Below are 17,829 nucleotides of genomic sequence, written 5' to 3'. Positions count from 1 at the left end.
TAATTAAAGTTGTAACTCAGTTTCTGTTAGAAATACGCCTTTTCATCCCCTCCAGGTGTCTCAAGACAGCACCATTTTGCCTGAATTTTTTCCTGTGAAGTCCCTAATCAGAGTCGAATTTGCAGGGGGCAGGAAAAGTTTTGGTGTAAGGGGACAAGGCCTGTTTTCATATGAAATTTTAAAAATGTGATTTTCCCTTTTAGAAGCATATTCTAAGGTCTTTGATGTTGTCATATCTCAAAAATGGCTTGCTGTAGAAATGTAATATAGACATTGCTCAAGTGATTTATGTAGGCCTGGCCTGACATGAGTAATTGGACATATGTGAAGCCTCATTTCTTGGGAGGCAGTATCAGGAAGGTTATTGTATCAGTAGATTGGAAACAATGTCTGTACTACCTAAGGTAAGGGGGGAGTACTTGTGGCACCTTAGAGACTAACCAATTTATTTGAGCATAAGCTTTCGTGAGCTACAGCTCACTTCATCAGATGCATACTATGGAAAGTGTAGAAGATCCTTTTATACACAAAAAGCATGAAAAAAGGGGTGTTTACCACTACAAAAGGTGGTCTCTCCCCGCACCCCACTCTCCTGCTGGTAATAGCTTATCAAAAGTGATCACTCTCCTTACAATGTGTATGATAATCAAGTTGGGCCATTTTCCAGCACAAATCCAGGTTTTCTCCCCCCCCCCCCCCGCCCCCCAAACCCACTCTCCTGTTGGTAATAGCTTATCTAAAGTGATCACTCTCCTTACAATGTGTATGATAATCAAGTTGGGCCATTTCCAGCACAAATCCAGGGTTTAACAAGAACATCTGAGGGGGAGAGGGGGTAGGAAAAAACAAGGGGAAATACGTTACCTTGCATAATGACTTAGCCATGCCCAGTCTCTATTCAAGCCTAAGTTAATTGTATCCAATTTGCAAATGAATTCCAATTCAACTGTCTCTCGCTGGAGTCTGGTTTTGAAGTTTTTTTGTTGTAATATTGCAACTTTCATGTCTGTAATCGCGTGACCAGAGAGATTGAAGTGTTCTCCGACTGGTTTATGAATGTTATAATTCTTGACATCTGATTTGTGTCCATTTATTCTTTTACGTAGAGACTGTCCAGTTTGACCAGTGTACATGGCAGAGGGCATTGCTGGCACATGATGGCATATATCACATTGGTGAATGTGCAGGTGAACGAGCCTCTGATAGTGTGGCTGATATTAAGGGGGAACACCCACGGAATCATTCACAATGGACAAGATAACAAGGGACAAAAAAGGCCTGGAACAGAAGATGAGGTAAAAAGTAAATCGTGTATGGACAGTGTGTGAACAGAGCATGCTGTAAAGGGATTGGTTTCTCCAAAGTAACCAAGCCAATCCCAAAATGTGTAATGCAATATATAGTAAATGCAATGTAATAAGTGTAAATGTATATAAAGGAAGAGATTTTCTGTTTAACTATGAATGTGTGGTATGCCCTATACCCCCTCCCCCGATGCTTGAGTCTAAGTAAATCAGGTTAGCTTTGCTGTATGCTAAATAAAGGAATCTAAGTGAAGAGACTGGAGTAAAATGGAGTTCTTGGACAACTGAATGCAAGAGGTCTCGGGGGAACTCCAACACAGTGGTACAGCGACTCAGATCCCCTCATCTGGAGCAGGTAATGTATAAGGTAAGGTAATGTATACATCCCTTAGTGTGCGGATTGCAACCTAGCATTAAGGGAAATGCATTGGAAGGGTTTAAAGGTTTCAATATGAGGCACCACACTTCTTTAGCACCACGCTGAAGAAGTATGTTAAATCTAAAGGCAAACCCTAGAGAAGTATTCAGGTGAAAAAGGAAATCCAGAGAGTGGTACTAGATTTAAAAAAAAAAAAAAAAAAGAATGCTTAGCAGAACACAGCGGAGCTCCATTGAATGCCATAAATAAATAAATTATTTGCAGAGCACAGCAAAGGTCTCGAGTGCCACTGAAATTTTTTTAAAAAATAGGACCCATTGGCAGCCATGGAAAAATAGTATCTAGGTTTTTGTTTGTTTTCTTTTGTTTTTAATCTTGAGTCCAGATCGATGCAGCAGCAATTTTACAAAGATGATTTCTGGTGGCTAAAACTTTACAAATGAAATGTGCTACCCAGAAGGGTGAATGTAAAAAAAAGCACAAAGAAGAAACCAGAGTTGTAGAGGAAGAAATAAACTAAATGGAAAAGATTCCAGAGAGGACAGAGAGAAAACAGTGTCAATTACCTTTCTGCATAAATCCAAAGTAAAAAGTAGCCATCCTTCAAGGACTGTATTTAGTGAGTACAGCTTTTCAGGCGAAGTGTATTAAGTTAAAGGATAAGTGCAAAAAAACATAAAAGATAAGTTCAGACACTGAAAATAATCAGCTGAGAAATGTGTCACTTTGAAAAATAAGTCAGTGATTTGAGGGGAAAGGATAAGGAGTTAAAAGGAGCTTTTGTACAAATTGACACTGCAGAGCTTGGAGGGGACTAGATAGTTGGGGTAGTGTAAGGCCTGGTCTATACTACGAGTTTAGGTCGAATTTAGCAGCGTTATCTCGACTTAAACCAGCACCCATCCACATGACGAAGCCCTTTTTTTCAACTTAAAGGGCTCTTAAAATCGATTTCTTTACTCCACCCCCGATGAGGGGATTAGCGCTGAAATCGGCCTTGCCGGGTCGAATTTGGGGTACTCTGGACACAATTCGACAGTATTGGCCTCTGGGAGCTATCCCAGAGTGCTCAGTTGTGACTGCTCTGGACAGCGCTCTCAACTCAGATGTACTGGCCAGGTAGACAGGAAAAGGCCCACAAACTTTTGAATCTCATTTCCTATTTGGCCAGCGAGGCGAGCTCACCTGCACAGGTCACCATGCAGAGCTCATCATCACAGGAGACCATGCAGTCCCAGAATCGCCAAAGAGCTCCAGCATGGACCGAATGGAAGTTACGGGCTCTGATCACTGTATGGGGAGATGAATCCGTGCTGGCAGAACTCCGTTCGAAAAGATGAAATGCCAAAATATTTGAAAAAAATCTCCAAAGGCATGAAGGACAGAGGCTACAACAGGGACCCGCAGCAGTGCCACGTGAAACTTAAGGCGCTCAGGCAAGCCTACCAAAAAACCAGAGAGGCAAACGGCCACTCCGGTTCAGAGCCCCAGACATGCCGCTTCTATGATGAGCTGCATGTCATTTTAGGGGGTTCAGCCACCACTACCCCAACTGTGTGCTTTGACTCTGTCGAAGGAGTGGCAGGCAACCCGGAAACGGGTTTTGGGGGTGAGGAAGATGATGATGAGAAGGTTGTAGATAGCTCACAGCAAGGAAACAGAGAAACTGGTTTCCTCAACAGCCAGGATCTGTTTATCACCCTGGACCTGAACCCAGTACCCCCCAAACCCACCCAAGGCAGGCTCCCAGACCCTGAAGGCAGAGATGGGACCTCTGGTGAGTGTACCTTTATAAATATTATACATCATTTAAAAGCAAGTGTGTTTAATGATTAATTTGCCCTGGCATTCGCGGCCAGTACAGCTACTGGAAAAGTCTGTTAACGTGTCTGGGGATGGAGCGGAAATCCTCCAGGGACATCTCCATAAAGTTCTCCTGGATGTACTCCCAAAGCCTTTGCAGAAGGTTTCTGGGAAGGGCAGCCTTATTCCGTCCTCCATGGTAGGACACTTTACCACGCCAGGCCAGTAGCACGTAGTCGAGAATCATTGCAGAACAAAGCATTGCAGCGTATGGTCCTGGTGTTTGCTGGCATTCAAACATCATCCGTTCTTTATCTCTCTGTGTTACCCTCAGGAGAGAGATATCATTCAAGGTCACCTGGTTGAAATAGGGTGGTTTTAGTAAGCGGACATTCAGAGGTGCCCGTTCCTGTTGGCCTGTGGCTGAACATAAATCTTCCCCACTGTTAGCCACGTGGTGCAGGAAGGGGTGAAGCCATCATCCCAGAGAATTGGGTGTGTGTGTGGGGGAAGGGTAGCTGGGTTTCTGCTGCACGTGAACCCGGAAACCGCAGCCCCTCCTTTTAAATTGCCAACCCATGTTAAATGGCCAACCCAACGGCTACTTGGTAGGGGAAATGAGGGTGCTGCTGTTTGAAACCATTCCCACATGTTATGAAGCTTAAAGAAGCCAAAAGACTGTGGCTTACCATGGCTGCCTGCAAGCCAAATTCTGCTGCCCGGCCCTGCGTGAGTGATCTCTCACACCAAACCGGCATACCCTCAATAAGAGGCAAAATGCGACCTTGTAATGAAAGCACATGTGCTATGTAATGTTAACAGTAAGGTTTACTGTGAAAGTGTACCCATTGTTCTATAAAATGTGTCTTTTTAACTACCACTCTCCCTTTTTTCCCCCCTCCACCAGCTGCATATGTTTCTCCTTCCCAGAGGCTAGCAAAGATTAGAAGGAGAAAAAAATGCACTCGTGATGAAATGTTCTCTGACCTCATGCTGTCCTCCCACACTGACAGAGCACAGCAAAATACATGGAGGCAGACAATCTTAGATTGCAGGAAAACACAATATGACAGCGAGGAGAGGTGGCGGACTGAAGATGGTAGGTGGTGTCAGCTTGCTGAAAGAAGACAGGAGTCAATGCTCAGGCTGCTGGAGGATCAAACTCATATGCTCCAGCATATGGTTGAGCTACAGGAAAGGCAGCAGGAGCACAGACTGCTGCTACAGCCCCTGTGTAACCAACCACCCTCCTCCCCAAGTTCCATAGCCTCCTCACCCAGACACCCAAGAATGCAGTGGTCTCCGGCCACCCAGCCACTCCACCCCAGAGGATTGCCCAAGCAACAGAAGGCTGGCATTCAATAAATTTTAAAGTGGTGTGTGGCCTTGTCCTTCCCTCCTCCACCACCCCACCTGGTGCTTCCCTCCTCCACCACCCCTCCCGGGCTACCTTGGCAGTTATCCTCCTATTTGTGTGATGAATAAATAAAGAATGCATGAATATGAAGCAACAATGACTTTATTGCCTCTGCAAGCCGTGATCGAAGGGAGGAGGGGAGGGTGCTTAGCTTACAGGAAAGTAGAGTGAAACCGGGGCAGGAAGGGAGAGGGGTTCCATCAAAGAGAAACAAACAGAACTTTCACACCGTAGCCTGGCCATTCCTGAAACTGGTTTTCAAAGCTTCTCTGATGCACATCGCGCCCTCCTGTAGTCTTCTAAGCCCCCTTGTGTCTGGCTACATGTAATCAGCGGCCAGGCAATTTTCCTCAACCTCCCACCGCACCATAAATGTCTCCCCCTTACTCTCACAGATATTATGGAGCACACAGCAAGCAGTAATAACAATGGGAATATTGGTTTCGCTGAGGTCTAACCGAGTCAGTAAACTGCACCAGCGCACTTTTAAACTCCCAAATGCACATTCTACCACCATTCTGCACTTGCTCAGCCTATAATTGAATAGTTCCTGACTACTGTCCAGGATGCCTGTGTATGGCTTCATGAGCCATGGCATTAAGGGGTAGGCTGGGTCCTCAAAGATAACTATAGGCATTTCAACATCCCCAACAGTAATTTTCTGGTCTGGAAAGAAAGTCCCTTGCTGCAGCTTTTGAAACAGACCAGAGTTCCTGAAGATGCGAGCATACCTTTCCCGGCCATCCCGCACTGAAGTTGAAGTTGATGAAACGTCCCTTGTGATCCACCAGTGCTTGCAGCACATTGAAAAGTACCCCTTGCGGTTTATGTACTCGGCGGCTTGGTGCTCCGGTGCCAAGATAGGGATATGGGTTCCGTCTATCGCCCCACCACAGATAGGAAATCTCATTGCAGCAAAGCCATCCACTATGACCTGCACATTTCCCAGAGTCACTACCCTTGATAGCAGCAGCTCAGTGATTGCGCTGGCTACTTGCATCACAGCAGTCCCCACAGTAGATTTGCTCACTCCAAATTGATTCCCGGCTGACCGGTAGCTGTCTGGCGTTGCAAGCTTCCACAGAGCTATCACCACTTGCTTCTCAACTGTGAGGGCTGCTCTCATCTTGGTATTCTTGCACTTCAGGGCAAGGGAAAGCAAGTCACAAAGTTCCATGAAAATGCCCTTATGCATGCGAAAGTTTCGCAGCCACTGGGAATTATCCCAGACCCGCAACACTATGTGGTCTCACCACTCTGTGCTTGTTTCCCAGGCCCAGAATCAGTGTTCCACGCCATGAACCTTCCCAATTGACACCATGATGTGCACATTGCAGGGGCCCATACTTTGTGAGAAGTCTATGTCCATGTCCTCATCACTGTCGTCACCGCTCTGCAGTCGCCTCCTCCTCATCTGGTTTCGCTTTTCTTGCAGGTTATAGTCCTGCATATCCTGCTGGATAATGCGTGCATTGTTTATAGTGCTTATAATTGCCACGGTGATCTGAGCGGGCTCCATGTTCCCAGTGCTATGGCATCTGCGCTGAAAAAACGTGTGAAACGATTGTCTGCCATTGCTCTGAGGGAGGGTAGGGTGACTGACAACATGGCTTACAGGGTTGGCTTACAGGAAATTAAAATCAACAAAGGGGGTGGCTTTGCGTCAAGGAGAAACAGAATGGCCCCCTCAAACATAGGACTCAAAACCCTGGGTTTAGCAGGCCGTTGATTTCACAAAGGGAGGGAGGAGAAAATGAATACAAAACAAATCTGGTCTATTTCTTGTTTTAATCCACTTCATCTTTATAACATCTTGCTGGCAGCAGGCTGTGCAATAAAACTGCTAGCCATCATCATCTCCTGGGTGCTCATCAGAAGACAGTGCATATTACTGCTGGCCATTGTCGTCTCCTGGCTGCTCATTAAAAGACGGTGCAATAGGACTACCGGCAGGACTGAATCGCCCTGAGATGAAACTTAAAAGGGTAATGACCTGGCTGAGTCACTCCCATGTTTTCCCAGGCGCTCCTGACCTCACCGAAGTCGGTTAAAAGAGCACTCTGGAGTACAGCAACTATAGGCTACCAGTCATACTGCACTGTCTGCTGCCAAAAGGCAATGAGCGGCTGCTTTGTAGCAATGCAGTACCACATCTGCCAACACCCAGAAGACATATGGTGACGGTGAGCTGAGCGGGCTCCATGCTTGCCGTGGTATGGCGTCTGCTTGGGTAACCCAGGAAAAAAGGTGCGAAATGATTGTCTTCCGTTGCTTTCACGGACGGAGAGAGGGAAGGGGTGCCTGACAATATGTACCCAGAACCACCCGCAACAAGGTTTTTGCCCCATCAGGCATTTGGATTTCTACCCAGAATTCAAATGGGTGGCAGAGACTGCGGGAACTGTGGTATAGCTACCCACAGTGCAACGCTCTGGAAGTCGACGGTTGCCTCAGTACTGTGGACACACTCTGCCAACTAAATGCTGGACAAATGCACTAAGACCATTTGTGTGGGGACACATACAATCGACTGTATAAAAATGCTTTCTACAAAACCGACTGCTATAAATTCGACCTAATTTTGTAGTGTAGACATAGCCGTAATAAAGTGTTAAAGAGAATGTTGAATGTGTTGGGTTTTTTTAAGGAAGAGAACGGTTGGTTTGATAATTAAACCCAGTTACAGCAGTATAACTTGGTGCCATCATACCTGGTAAAATCCTTAGTAACCAAACAAATTATGCAAATAGGAGTTTAAGTGATGACAGCTACCACGACTATGTGTTTTCTCCCCACTAAGTGTTTACTATGTTTTCCCCCGCCCCCACTAAGAGTTTACCGCCTTTCTAAAGGAAATGGGCCCTTCCCAATGAACGTGTTTGTAAATGATTAGTTATGCTGGCTGCTGCAGACACAGAGACAATCCGATTTAAATTGTTTAACTCTGGGTGATTTAATTAAAAACACTTAAAAGGAAATAGGGCTTACCTGCTTCCGAATGTACTAGTAGGGATGTAACCTGGGCACAGAAAAGGGAGGTAATAAATTGTAATGCTAAATTAAAGGAAAAAATTAATGAAACACCAGCTGAAACTGCCAGTCAGAAAAGTTTCTGATGAGGTAAAAACTAAGTTGTGTGTAGCAGAGCATCCCGTACAGGGATTCTTTCCTATAAAGTAACCAAGTCAATCCCCAAAAGTGTAATGCAATATATAGTATATGTCAGGTAATGTGTAAATACATATATAGGAAGATGTTTTCTGTGTAACTTTGGACGTGTGGTACACCCTATTCCCACCCCCTATGCTTGAGTCTAATCAATTCAGCATAGCTTTGCTGTATGCCAAAAGCTGTGTTGCTGTATGCCTGATAAATGATTCTGAGTGACAAGAGTGGAGTTGAACTGAGTTCTCGGGCAGCTGAGTGAAAGAGTTCTCGGGGGAACCCCAACAATTTATAATACCACCAAGCTTTTATACAGCACTTTTCATCCATTGCTCTAAAAACACTTTACACGGGAGAAAAATATCAGTAGCCCCCTTTTATGGATGGGGAAACTGAGGCAAAAGGAGGTGAAATGACTTGCTGAGGATCCAGGTCAGTGGCAGAGCCAGGAATAGGAACCAGGTCTCCAGAGTAAAGCAATTTAAAAAAATCAAAAGTTTAATTTTGAGTTGTACCAAAAATGATATTTTTCGACAAATTGAAAAGTTGTGTGTCAAAACAAAATGTTTTGGTAATGTTAAAAGGAAACATTTCATGTTGTTTCACCCTCAGTCATTCTGACAAAATCAAGGAAAGGATTCATAAAACGACTGGAGGAAGAGGAGGCAGTGATGGTGCCACCCACTCCCTCATAAGCTTTAGCCCAGTGGTTAGGGAACTCACCTGGGATTTGGAAGATCCCAGTTTAAATCCCTGCTCCAGTGACTAATCATTTATAAAAAGCAGAACAGCTTCAAGAGGAGAGATTGAGAAATCATCCTGTCAGAATATCCTGTAGGCCAGTGGTTAGGGCATTATTCTGCAATGTAGGAGACGCATATTCAAATCCTTCCTCCTCATCAGACAGAAGAGGGAATTGCACCTGGGTCTCCCACAACCCAGCTACCTACACCTAAGCTTATAAGGGACAAGGCTAAAGTGTATAAGGGGAGAGCAGCTGCTTCCTCTGCCTCGGTCATTTTATGAATCCTTTCCTTTGTTTTTGTCAAAATGGAAGTAAAAAGGAAATGGTTGGGTTGAAAGGAAATGTTTTGGTTCAATATTACTGAAATATTTTGACCATTTCAACTTCAGTTAAAACTAATCAGCAACTCAACATGAATTTACTAATAGTTTTAGTTGACCCAAAAGTGCATTTTTTGACTAAAACTATTTGTAGAAAAATTTCACCCAGCTCGATTCTGGAGTCCCAATCCACCAGGCCACACCCCTCCACTAGTACCACTGACTTCTTGCTCCCTCTTCTATCTTCTACCTCACTTCTACCCCTACCCCACCAGGGATGGAATGGCTGAGTTGGCATTCTCCCTCTTCTGACCTCCCACCAGTAGGGTATAAAGTCCTCCAATGGTGGTGAAGGGTCTCTCTTTACTCCGCTATGTAGCCTCTGATATGGCCTCTGTGGCAGGGTCAGCCTGCCTAGAACACCTTGCCCATCATCTCTCTCAGAACATGGTGCTGATAAATTTAAACAATAGTCCCAAAGGACATGTAAAATAAATGAGTCTTCTATCCTTCCTGAGCTACCCTTCTACCCTGCTCTCTCATAGAGTACTGACTCTCTGTACTTTCTTCCTGGAGGACCAGCTCCAACCCAAGTCACTGATTCTTAGGGCTTCCTCCTTAGAGCTGTTCCCCTAATTTGGTTCTCCACAGGCTGGATCCTTATTCCCAGTCTATCTCCAGGCAGAATAATTGGGGTTTAGCCATCTCTAGAGCCTGCCACAGATATCTCCTTTTCTCCTACTGCCTTCTCCCTTCAGAGCCAGTCACAGAAGACAGCCTCCTTTCTCTCTCTCTTCCCTTTAGTCACCAGTGACTGGACTTCACTTATTTTGTGCATTCCGTGCCCACACCTCCCCTTTGAATGTGGTGTTATTGAGGAAGCCTGGGTATCTTTATCCTCAACCTCCTGCTCCCAGTTGTACCCCCTACAGGTATAGGTTTTCTCTTCACCCCTTCTTGATACTGCCTTTTCTTCTACCTTTTTCTCCACTGTCCCTTCCCTATCTATTGAAGTGGAGATTCACTCCTCTTTCCCTCCCCATTGATTCTCACCACCTACCTCTTCTCCCCTTTCTTCTACAGCCTCCCCCATTGATGAGGGCCTCATTGAATGTCTGCTTTCTCTCACTCCTCTCTACCTTCTTTCCCCCACCCTTTCTTTTCCCCAATCCCCTTCACCACAGAACAGAAGCTCTCTCTTTTACCCTCCCTGGTGATGGGCCTGCAGGTGTGGGTTCTCATTTCTCCCCTTTCCTCCTCCCCACCATCAGGGGTTCTTTTATCTTTCTCCCACTCTCTTCCCACAGAGTTAGAATCCCCCAGGTGGTAGGTGTTTTCTCCTCACTCCGTCTTTGCCCCTTAGTTCTTTTTTCCTTGCTCTTGTTGTCTCTTGAGGTAGGGCTCTTCTCTATTTCTGTCTTCATCTTTTCTCTTCATCTTTGGTCCCATCTCCGAGGGGGTGCAGTTCAAGAGTTCTCTTCTCATTCCTCCCTTTTTTCTCATGGGGGGATGTAGTCCTCAGGTGGGAATTTGCTCTGTCTCCATGTCCCTGCTCTGGAGAGGTAAACTTCATTTCCCTCCAGTGTTACTATAGCCCCCTGATAAGCTGGTGCTCAGGCAGAAGTCTGTGAAAGTCTGAATTTACTGACCAGAGGCCTAATCCAGACCACCAGTCAGCTCAGACACTACAGGTCTAAGTCAGGGACAATGGCTATATATTAGAGCTGCCTGGAAAAATTTTTGACAAAACTTGGTCTTTTTGTTGTTATCGATGGAAAATGCCAAAATTTATATATTTATTTTCACAGATGCATTTTGACAAAATTTTAAAATGAGAAAGTATCTCAGGTCCAGGGTGGATGCATATGAAAGAGAAATTCAAATTGAAAACCTGAACTTTGTGATCCAACAATGGACTTTTAAACAAAATTCCACTTCACTAAAACTTTTGAAAGGTTTTGGTTTTGTTCCACATTGTCACAAAGACAAATTTCAAAACCTCAGAAATTTGCATGAAACAGAATGGACATTTTCTGGAGAGCTCAACTAGATATTCTTCCCCATTTGGCCATCTAGAAGGGCTGGGGAGAAGACAGCTAGTGAATCAAGGTCTCAGTTCCACCCCAGTCTGCTCATAAGCCAATTAAGTCAGTCTTTTTGGGTCAGGAAAAGCAGCTTGAGAGACACCTCCTTTTCTTTGTCGTTTAGCAAAAAGCTGTTTTAACAGCTCCAAGAGGGGTGAGGAATAGGGCAGACCTGCCTACTCTGCAGCTTTTGGCTGGATGTTAGCTGGTTTATGTAGCCCTCCAGACTGCTCCTCACTTCTTCTGCAGGTTCCCTGATGCTTCTGTGGGTCTCCTGCATGTGATACAATATTGCCAACTTTCACAATCTTATCACGAGACTCATGACATTAGGTGTCTTATTTAAAGCCCCGCCTCCTTTAGGCAACTGATTACCCAAAGAGCTAAAAAAGTTGTAAGCCAGAGTCTCCACATCCCATCATCAATGCCTAGCAACAGTCCTGATGTTAGGAAGGAAACAACAGCATTAGCCTGAAGGGATTGTACAGAGTAGAAACAACAGTGAGGGACATCACATGAATTCCCCCACATGTCTGAGGAGTAAAAAAAAACAAAAGAGGAGTAACAGTGTGTCATCATCCTCCCCCTCGAGACTGCTAGGGGCAGCAGGGAAAGGAGAAGAATAAAGAAATGAAATGGCAGAAGGAAATGACTCTCCCACGCCACTTTCTCCAAAGCTTCCCACCGAGCTGGTGTTTGTAGAGAAAAGGAGTTTTTTGCAACATATATAATATATTTTTCACTGGTTTATGAAAAATCAGATAGTGACACTCAGTGCAACACCAATTGGAATATTTCAAATTAGAGTTTATTTTATATTTTATATATTCTAGTGATGTCAGAACATTTAAACCATTTGCCACACAGAAATAAGGGGAGGGGAAGGGGAAAGATATTGTGAACAATCTCAGGCTTTTCCATGTAGAAATATAGGTAGGGGAGACACAAAGAGGAAAGAGCAACAAAAAAGCTGGGGTGGAGAAGAGAAAGAACTACATAATTAGCAGAGGATGCCGCCCTTCTCCCCCCCCCAAAAAAAAACCACCTCAGGAGGGAAGTAGTAAGAGAGAGATAGGAAATACACACAAGCCAGTATAATACATATTAGCTTGCTTTCAGGGTTGATGGCTGGTGTATTTTGGCAGCCCATCTAGTTAATTGTCACTATTAGACTGACAGCTTAAAGAAGCTCTCCCCTTACAACTGAGGGTGTGTCAGGGAAAGACTCAGTCCTCCCTATACATTAGGGATTTTATTTCCTACTATATGTAAAGGACAGAGTAGATTAGCCGGTAGGAGTACAACATTTTCAGCCTGGAGCAAACTAAATTATCTCACACTGACACACAGGCATCTTATTTACGGTGTTGATTTTTTGAAGGGATTTTATCTTTATTTTCAAGGGGCTTCACCTGATTGTAAGTGTTCCTCCTAACGTACATTGTAAATAACAACTACATTGTCTTCCAATCTGAATCAATCTTGACATATTTTCCTCATTTTAGAACTGCTTGACCTAAACGAGGCCAGTTTTGTTCACCAGAACCTTTTGAATTCATGTCAGCTTAATTTTCATATACGGACTTCTTTTACTCAAGCACTAAAACACTCCAGAAAGTGAATTTCACAGTGTTTATTGTAGGATTCAAACACATTATGAAGCAGGAGACCAAAAGGTTGAGTGATTTCACTCACAAAGAAGTGAGCTATAAACCTTATGAGAGGCACTATATGGCGTACTTTGATACAGTAATTGCACATGGAAATTATAAAAATAGATAGTAAAATTCACACCCCATCATTTCCTGGGGATTAAAGATGTACATCAATATACAAGTGTAAAAGAGTGCATTTAAATGAGCTGTTTAGCGTGAACACCAATTAGTGCAAATAAATTTTTCTTTTGTCCTGTTATTTGGAATATGAAAAGCAACCCCTATCAATGCTTACTTTGATTTTATCAGGCCTAAAAGCAATAATGGCATTTAATCCTGGAAACTATCATAATAGTCTAATTTAAAGAAAAATTACTCCCATCTTTATATTCAGGATTTCCAAATTTTTATAAAGTCTTTATCTTAAAAAAAAAGTCAGTAAAAGATAATATGATAATACAATAATGCAAATTGGAACCATAAACAATTCCCTTCTTTTATGGTGCCTAGCCCAGGAAAAGGATGCCTTGCATAAGAAGTTTCCTTATTCTAGTTCATCTTTTTCTATAACATTAACTGCTTCTGACCCTTGCGGGGGGAGGGGGAGCCTCTATCCACACATTTCCAGTACGCAGCCAGGCAGCACCTCCTCTCCTCCAACTCAGAGGCTACAGAATTATAACTTTCTAATCCATTTCTCCTTTGGGTTTCTAGCTGTACTCCCAGGCAAAAGTCAAAAATGTGAATAGCTACCAACTAGCACTTGGACACAGCTCAGTCACTTCCCTATGGCTCCTAGGATATGCACCTTACATCTCCCAAAGAGCTTTCTCCCCACCCCTTCCCTTACATCCCTTCCAATGGGGTATCATTTGAAGCCTCCTTAGTGTGATACTCAAAAGCCAAACAGTTCTCCCCAAGATCCCTTACCTTATGATGACAAACATGACCAGAGAGTTCCCCACCAAGCCAACCACAAAGACCACAGAGTAGACAGCAGTGATGATAATAGGGATAGCTGGGGAAATGTTGGTGTGATTCTGCTGCAAGTCTTCAAAGCCACCACTGGCATTGTTGCCATATTCAGCCCAGCCCAGGAGCCAGCTGCTGCTGCTGGGGAGGAGGCAGGGGCCTGGAGAGCAGGTGGAGGGTGGCTCCTCACGGAAAATGTGTACAGGGGGCTCCATGTGGTCCATTGCTATCACAAGCAGAGAGGAGGACGGGACAAGGATGGAGACAGCAGAAGGCCAATAGAGAAGAGAAGAGAAGAGAAGAGAAGAGAAGAGAAGAGAAGAGAAGAGAAGAGAAGAGAAGAGAAGAGAAGAGAAGAGAAGAGAAGAGAAGAGAAGAGAATGAAACACAATGTGCAAGCTTTCTATTCAAACAGACCTGCATTTCAAAATCTTGTGGGGGGGGGGGGAGGATGGGAGGGTCAATGGTGGAGATAGTTTAATAAACAGAGGTTTAAATAAATCCCATTTAACTAAATGCAATATTTTAAAATCTCTTCATTGTTTAATGTAACAGGTAAGTGCTGGCAAATGCTCTATGAGATACATGGCTAAAGTTTCTCCACTTAGAGATTACACGTTAGAAACAAAACAGAAGAGAGACCATAACAATTTAGAAACAGCTCAGTTCCACTCTACTGGTTTCCCCCTCCCACCACATTTTTTAAGTCAAACAGTATCCTAATCTCTGGGTGTTCTTACTGCCTAAACTACAATGCGGGGGGGGAGAGAATCCACCCCCTTCACCACAACTGTGTGCCTTTCTGCCCTGAGTTTTTTCCACATTCAGATGTGACCCCTTTAAATGAGATCAACAAAATTTCAAAAATTACCTCTTTCAGTCCTGAAAAAGGAGCAGAGTCCTCAGATGCTTTTAGGAGTAGTAGAGAAGCATCCTTTCAGCTTTGGAGGTGTCACTGATCTTCTAGGACTTTTGAACGTGGAGCATCTATGCCTCTGGAGAGCCGAAAACGTGCTGGAGATGGAGCTGAATCCCAGTCTTTAGCTCCGAGGTGGCAGCAGCTGCTGCTGCTACAACTCCCAGCACTTCCCCCTTTTCCACTCACTCTCTCTCTCTCTGTCTCACTCTCACTCTGCCAGGTCTCCAGCAGCACTCTGCATTAACACACACATTCTGCTCGATCTCAGTCCCTGCAGCTCAAAAGCTCACATGACTTCTGTCTAAACACTGACAGGCAGATAAGTTGAAAGGAAAGACAGACAGTAAGTTCTACAGTAAATGAATGTATCATCTCTATACACTTTTCCAAGTTGTCTTTCCTTTATTCCCCCCCCCCCCCCACCAGGCAGTTTTAAGGCCTTCAAGCAATGGTACTTGCTCCCTTACTGAATATTCCAAATTTTGCTAACTAGAAGACATTAGAATGAAACCCCTTTGACTTCCCCCCATTTCCTTATTAATAGAAAGTTTGCACAGTGTGTCTCATAATATATTATGGGGAGGACAAAATGTAGATTCATGAAACTGGATCCAAATGGTTCCTCATTGGGAGGTTGTGTAGTATTTTATTATATCTATAGCAAGAAGTCAGTTAGGAGGGGTCTAGGGAAAGTTATAGGCAGAAGCTCTGCAGTGAAGCAGAGAGAGTGAGAAAGTAGATTTAGATCTAATATCCTTGTTCTTTTTCTCGTAAGTTTCCTTGTACAGTATTAAAAGAATGCAACTCTTTTGTGATTCTTTGCCATTGTCACACGACACCATAATATTCCATTCCACCAGAAACTAACCCCCCAGGGAAAAGGGGGTACATAACCCAAATCCCTAAAAGTTGAATATCAGATGAAAATATTCAGTCATTCAGGTATTTGGCTCCTGAACATCATTCTGGATACTACTTAATTAATTTGACCCCAGATGGGGGTGGAGAGCTCCACTATGTTTCCCTGTAAATGCCAAATTGATGAGTGAAACAAGATCCTCTGGGCCTACACTTTGCAGCAGAGAGAGGAAACAGACTAGCTGTCTTTGTAAGGATGCACAGTGGGGTAAGTAGAGCTTTCCCCAAGAAGACAACAGCAGGTGACTGAGTGTAATGTGCTTCTATGCATTTTGGTGGAGTTCAACAGGGTGGGGTGTGTTCCTCTTGCTCCTTTTGTAATACAGAGACTTTACTCCATGCTCTGATTTCAGTTGAAGAGTTACATCTTAGAAAGGGGCTCCAAACCAACAGGCCGATGTGGTTTGAAAACCCAATCACAACGCTTGACGTTTTGCCAAAACCAAACCATGTGTCATAGCATACTTTTCTGCTCTCCAATACGTAGACATAGCTGTAGTGTTTTAAATAAATTTGAAACTACCAAAAACAACCGATGCAACATGACAGAAATGTCTCTGAGTGAGTCATACGCATTTTAAAGATGTAGCAATGACCTATGGACTGCCATGAAAAAAGTTGCTCCCCACTGCTTCTCTTCTTCCTCCAGCTGCAGCCCATAGGCCAGTTTTAACATATGGAAGTCAGACCTGGATTAACCAATATGCAATTGCACAGGCACCTCATCTGAGGGAGGCCCCAGACAACCCAGAGGGAAAAAAAATTGAGTAGCACTGCTCACATTTGGCCTGGCTGTCCCTCCAGGACAGAGGGGCAGCTGTGCTAAACCTGAGTGGTGCGGGGGTTGTGTAAGTGCAGGGCAGGTGATGGGAGTGAGCAGAACTGGGTCACCAGGATCAGGAGGAGCCACCCTGGCCTGGGATGGGAGCAAAGCACTGAGCCAGAGAAGCGCCAGAGAGTGACCAGATGGGTCCTGGGGGAAGCAGCTGAGGAGCTGCAGGTGAGTTGCTAGTGGGCTACGGCGTGAGTGGGGGCAATTGAGAAGCAAGCAGCTGTTGCAGGCAGGGGGTGAGTTGGGGGTGGGGTAGCAGTAGGGTTGAGGACTGGAATGTTGGGGGCTGTGGCTGGTGGAGCTGAGGTGTTGGGGGCTGCAATGAGTATGATGTATGTCAGGGTTTCTGGGATGTTGATGGGGGCTGGTGGAGAGTTGGTGGGATATATGTGGGGTGGGAGAGGCATTCAGGTTTCTATATGTGGGGTGAGGAGAGGGGAATTCTGGAGTCTGTGTTGGGTGGAGTACATATGGAACGGGGGCACCTTTGCTGTCTAGTTTATGGAAAGTGGGGCTCCCCAATTTCAGCAAGTGGACAGGGTGGGGGGGTAATAGGCTCCTATATGATACAAAACCCTGAATATCGGGATTGTCCCTATAAAATCAGGAAGTCACTCTAGATTGAAGTATTGGCTAGGGGGGAATTTACTGGCTGTCACTTTTAATCTATAATTTAATTCATTAATTTTCAATTACTTTTAACATTTTATTTGAACTTTTCTTAATTACAGATGTTATATATACATATATACACACACACACACAAGCCAGAGTGTAGCAACATCTTTAACACTCATTGGCTAACCATTTCATTGTGTGTTTTATAATAAACAATTATTTCATTCAGACAAGTATGAGGCTGAATTCTGGTCAATTTATCAGTAAAGTGAGACTTATGATTGTTAAGTTGAAGGTAGGGTGGATGAGGAGGAAGTGGTTTGTTGTTCTCCAGTTACTCTAGCTGGATCAGAAATGTTCTTATGGAGAAAAAAAACTGCTATTTTGGATGTTCCAGACAAATCTAAAATGAAGAGGGTGAATAAATACAGTTAGATTAACTAATAACTGACCCCAAACTTTTTAAAGTGTTCAGGTTTAGATAAGGAATCACCCTTTCTCTTCCCATCTAAGCTACAAGTACTGAGTATGGTTATGGCTTATAAATCTCAAAGAATCTTCAAGTACTAAAAGTGTATGCAAACAGGTATGCTCATCCCCAACTAGGGTTGCCAATCCTCAGGGGAGGGGGCGGGGAGAGTGGGGAGGGCACCTTGATTATCACTACAAAAAGGTTCCCCCCCACCCCACTCTCCTGT

At 44.2% G+C, this 17,829-nt stretch overlaps 1 protein-coding gene across 1 annotated transcript in view; it reads right to left on the bottom strand.

Annotated features, from left to right (window-relative positions):
* The window catches only part of OPRK1 (opioid receptor kappa 1), a 37,115-nt gene extending 22,370 nt beyond the window's left edge, over window positions 1–14,745 (bottom strand). The window contains exons 1-2 of the mRNA XM_073329413.1: window positions 14,716–14,745; window positions 13,803–14,070 (exon numbers count right to left, since the gene is read on the bottom strand). Of these exons, the coding sequence (XP_073185514.1) occupies window positions 13,803–14,068 (266 nt within the window). The 5' untranslated portion in view covers window positions 14,069–14,070; window positions 14,716–14,745. The remainder of the gene's footprint in view (window positions 1–13,802; window positions 14,071–14,715) is intronic.
* Between the last annotated feature and the right edge of the window lie 3,084 nt (window positions 14,746–17,829).

This window comes from Lepidochelys kempii, chromosome 2 (assembly GCF_965140265.1).
Source record: "Lepidochelys kempii isolate rLepKem1 chromosome 2, rLepKem1.hap2, whole genome shotgun sequence".
NCBI lineage: Eukaryota > Metazoa > Chordata > Testudines > Cheloniidae > Lepidochelys > Lepidochelys kempii.
This window is presented reverse-complemented; position numbering and strand designations above follow the sequence as displayed.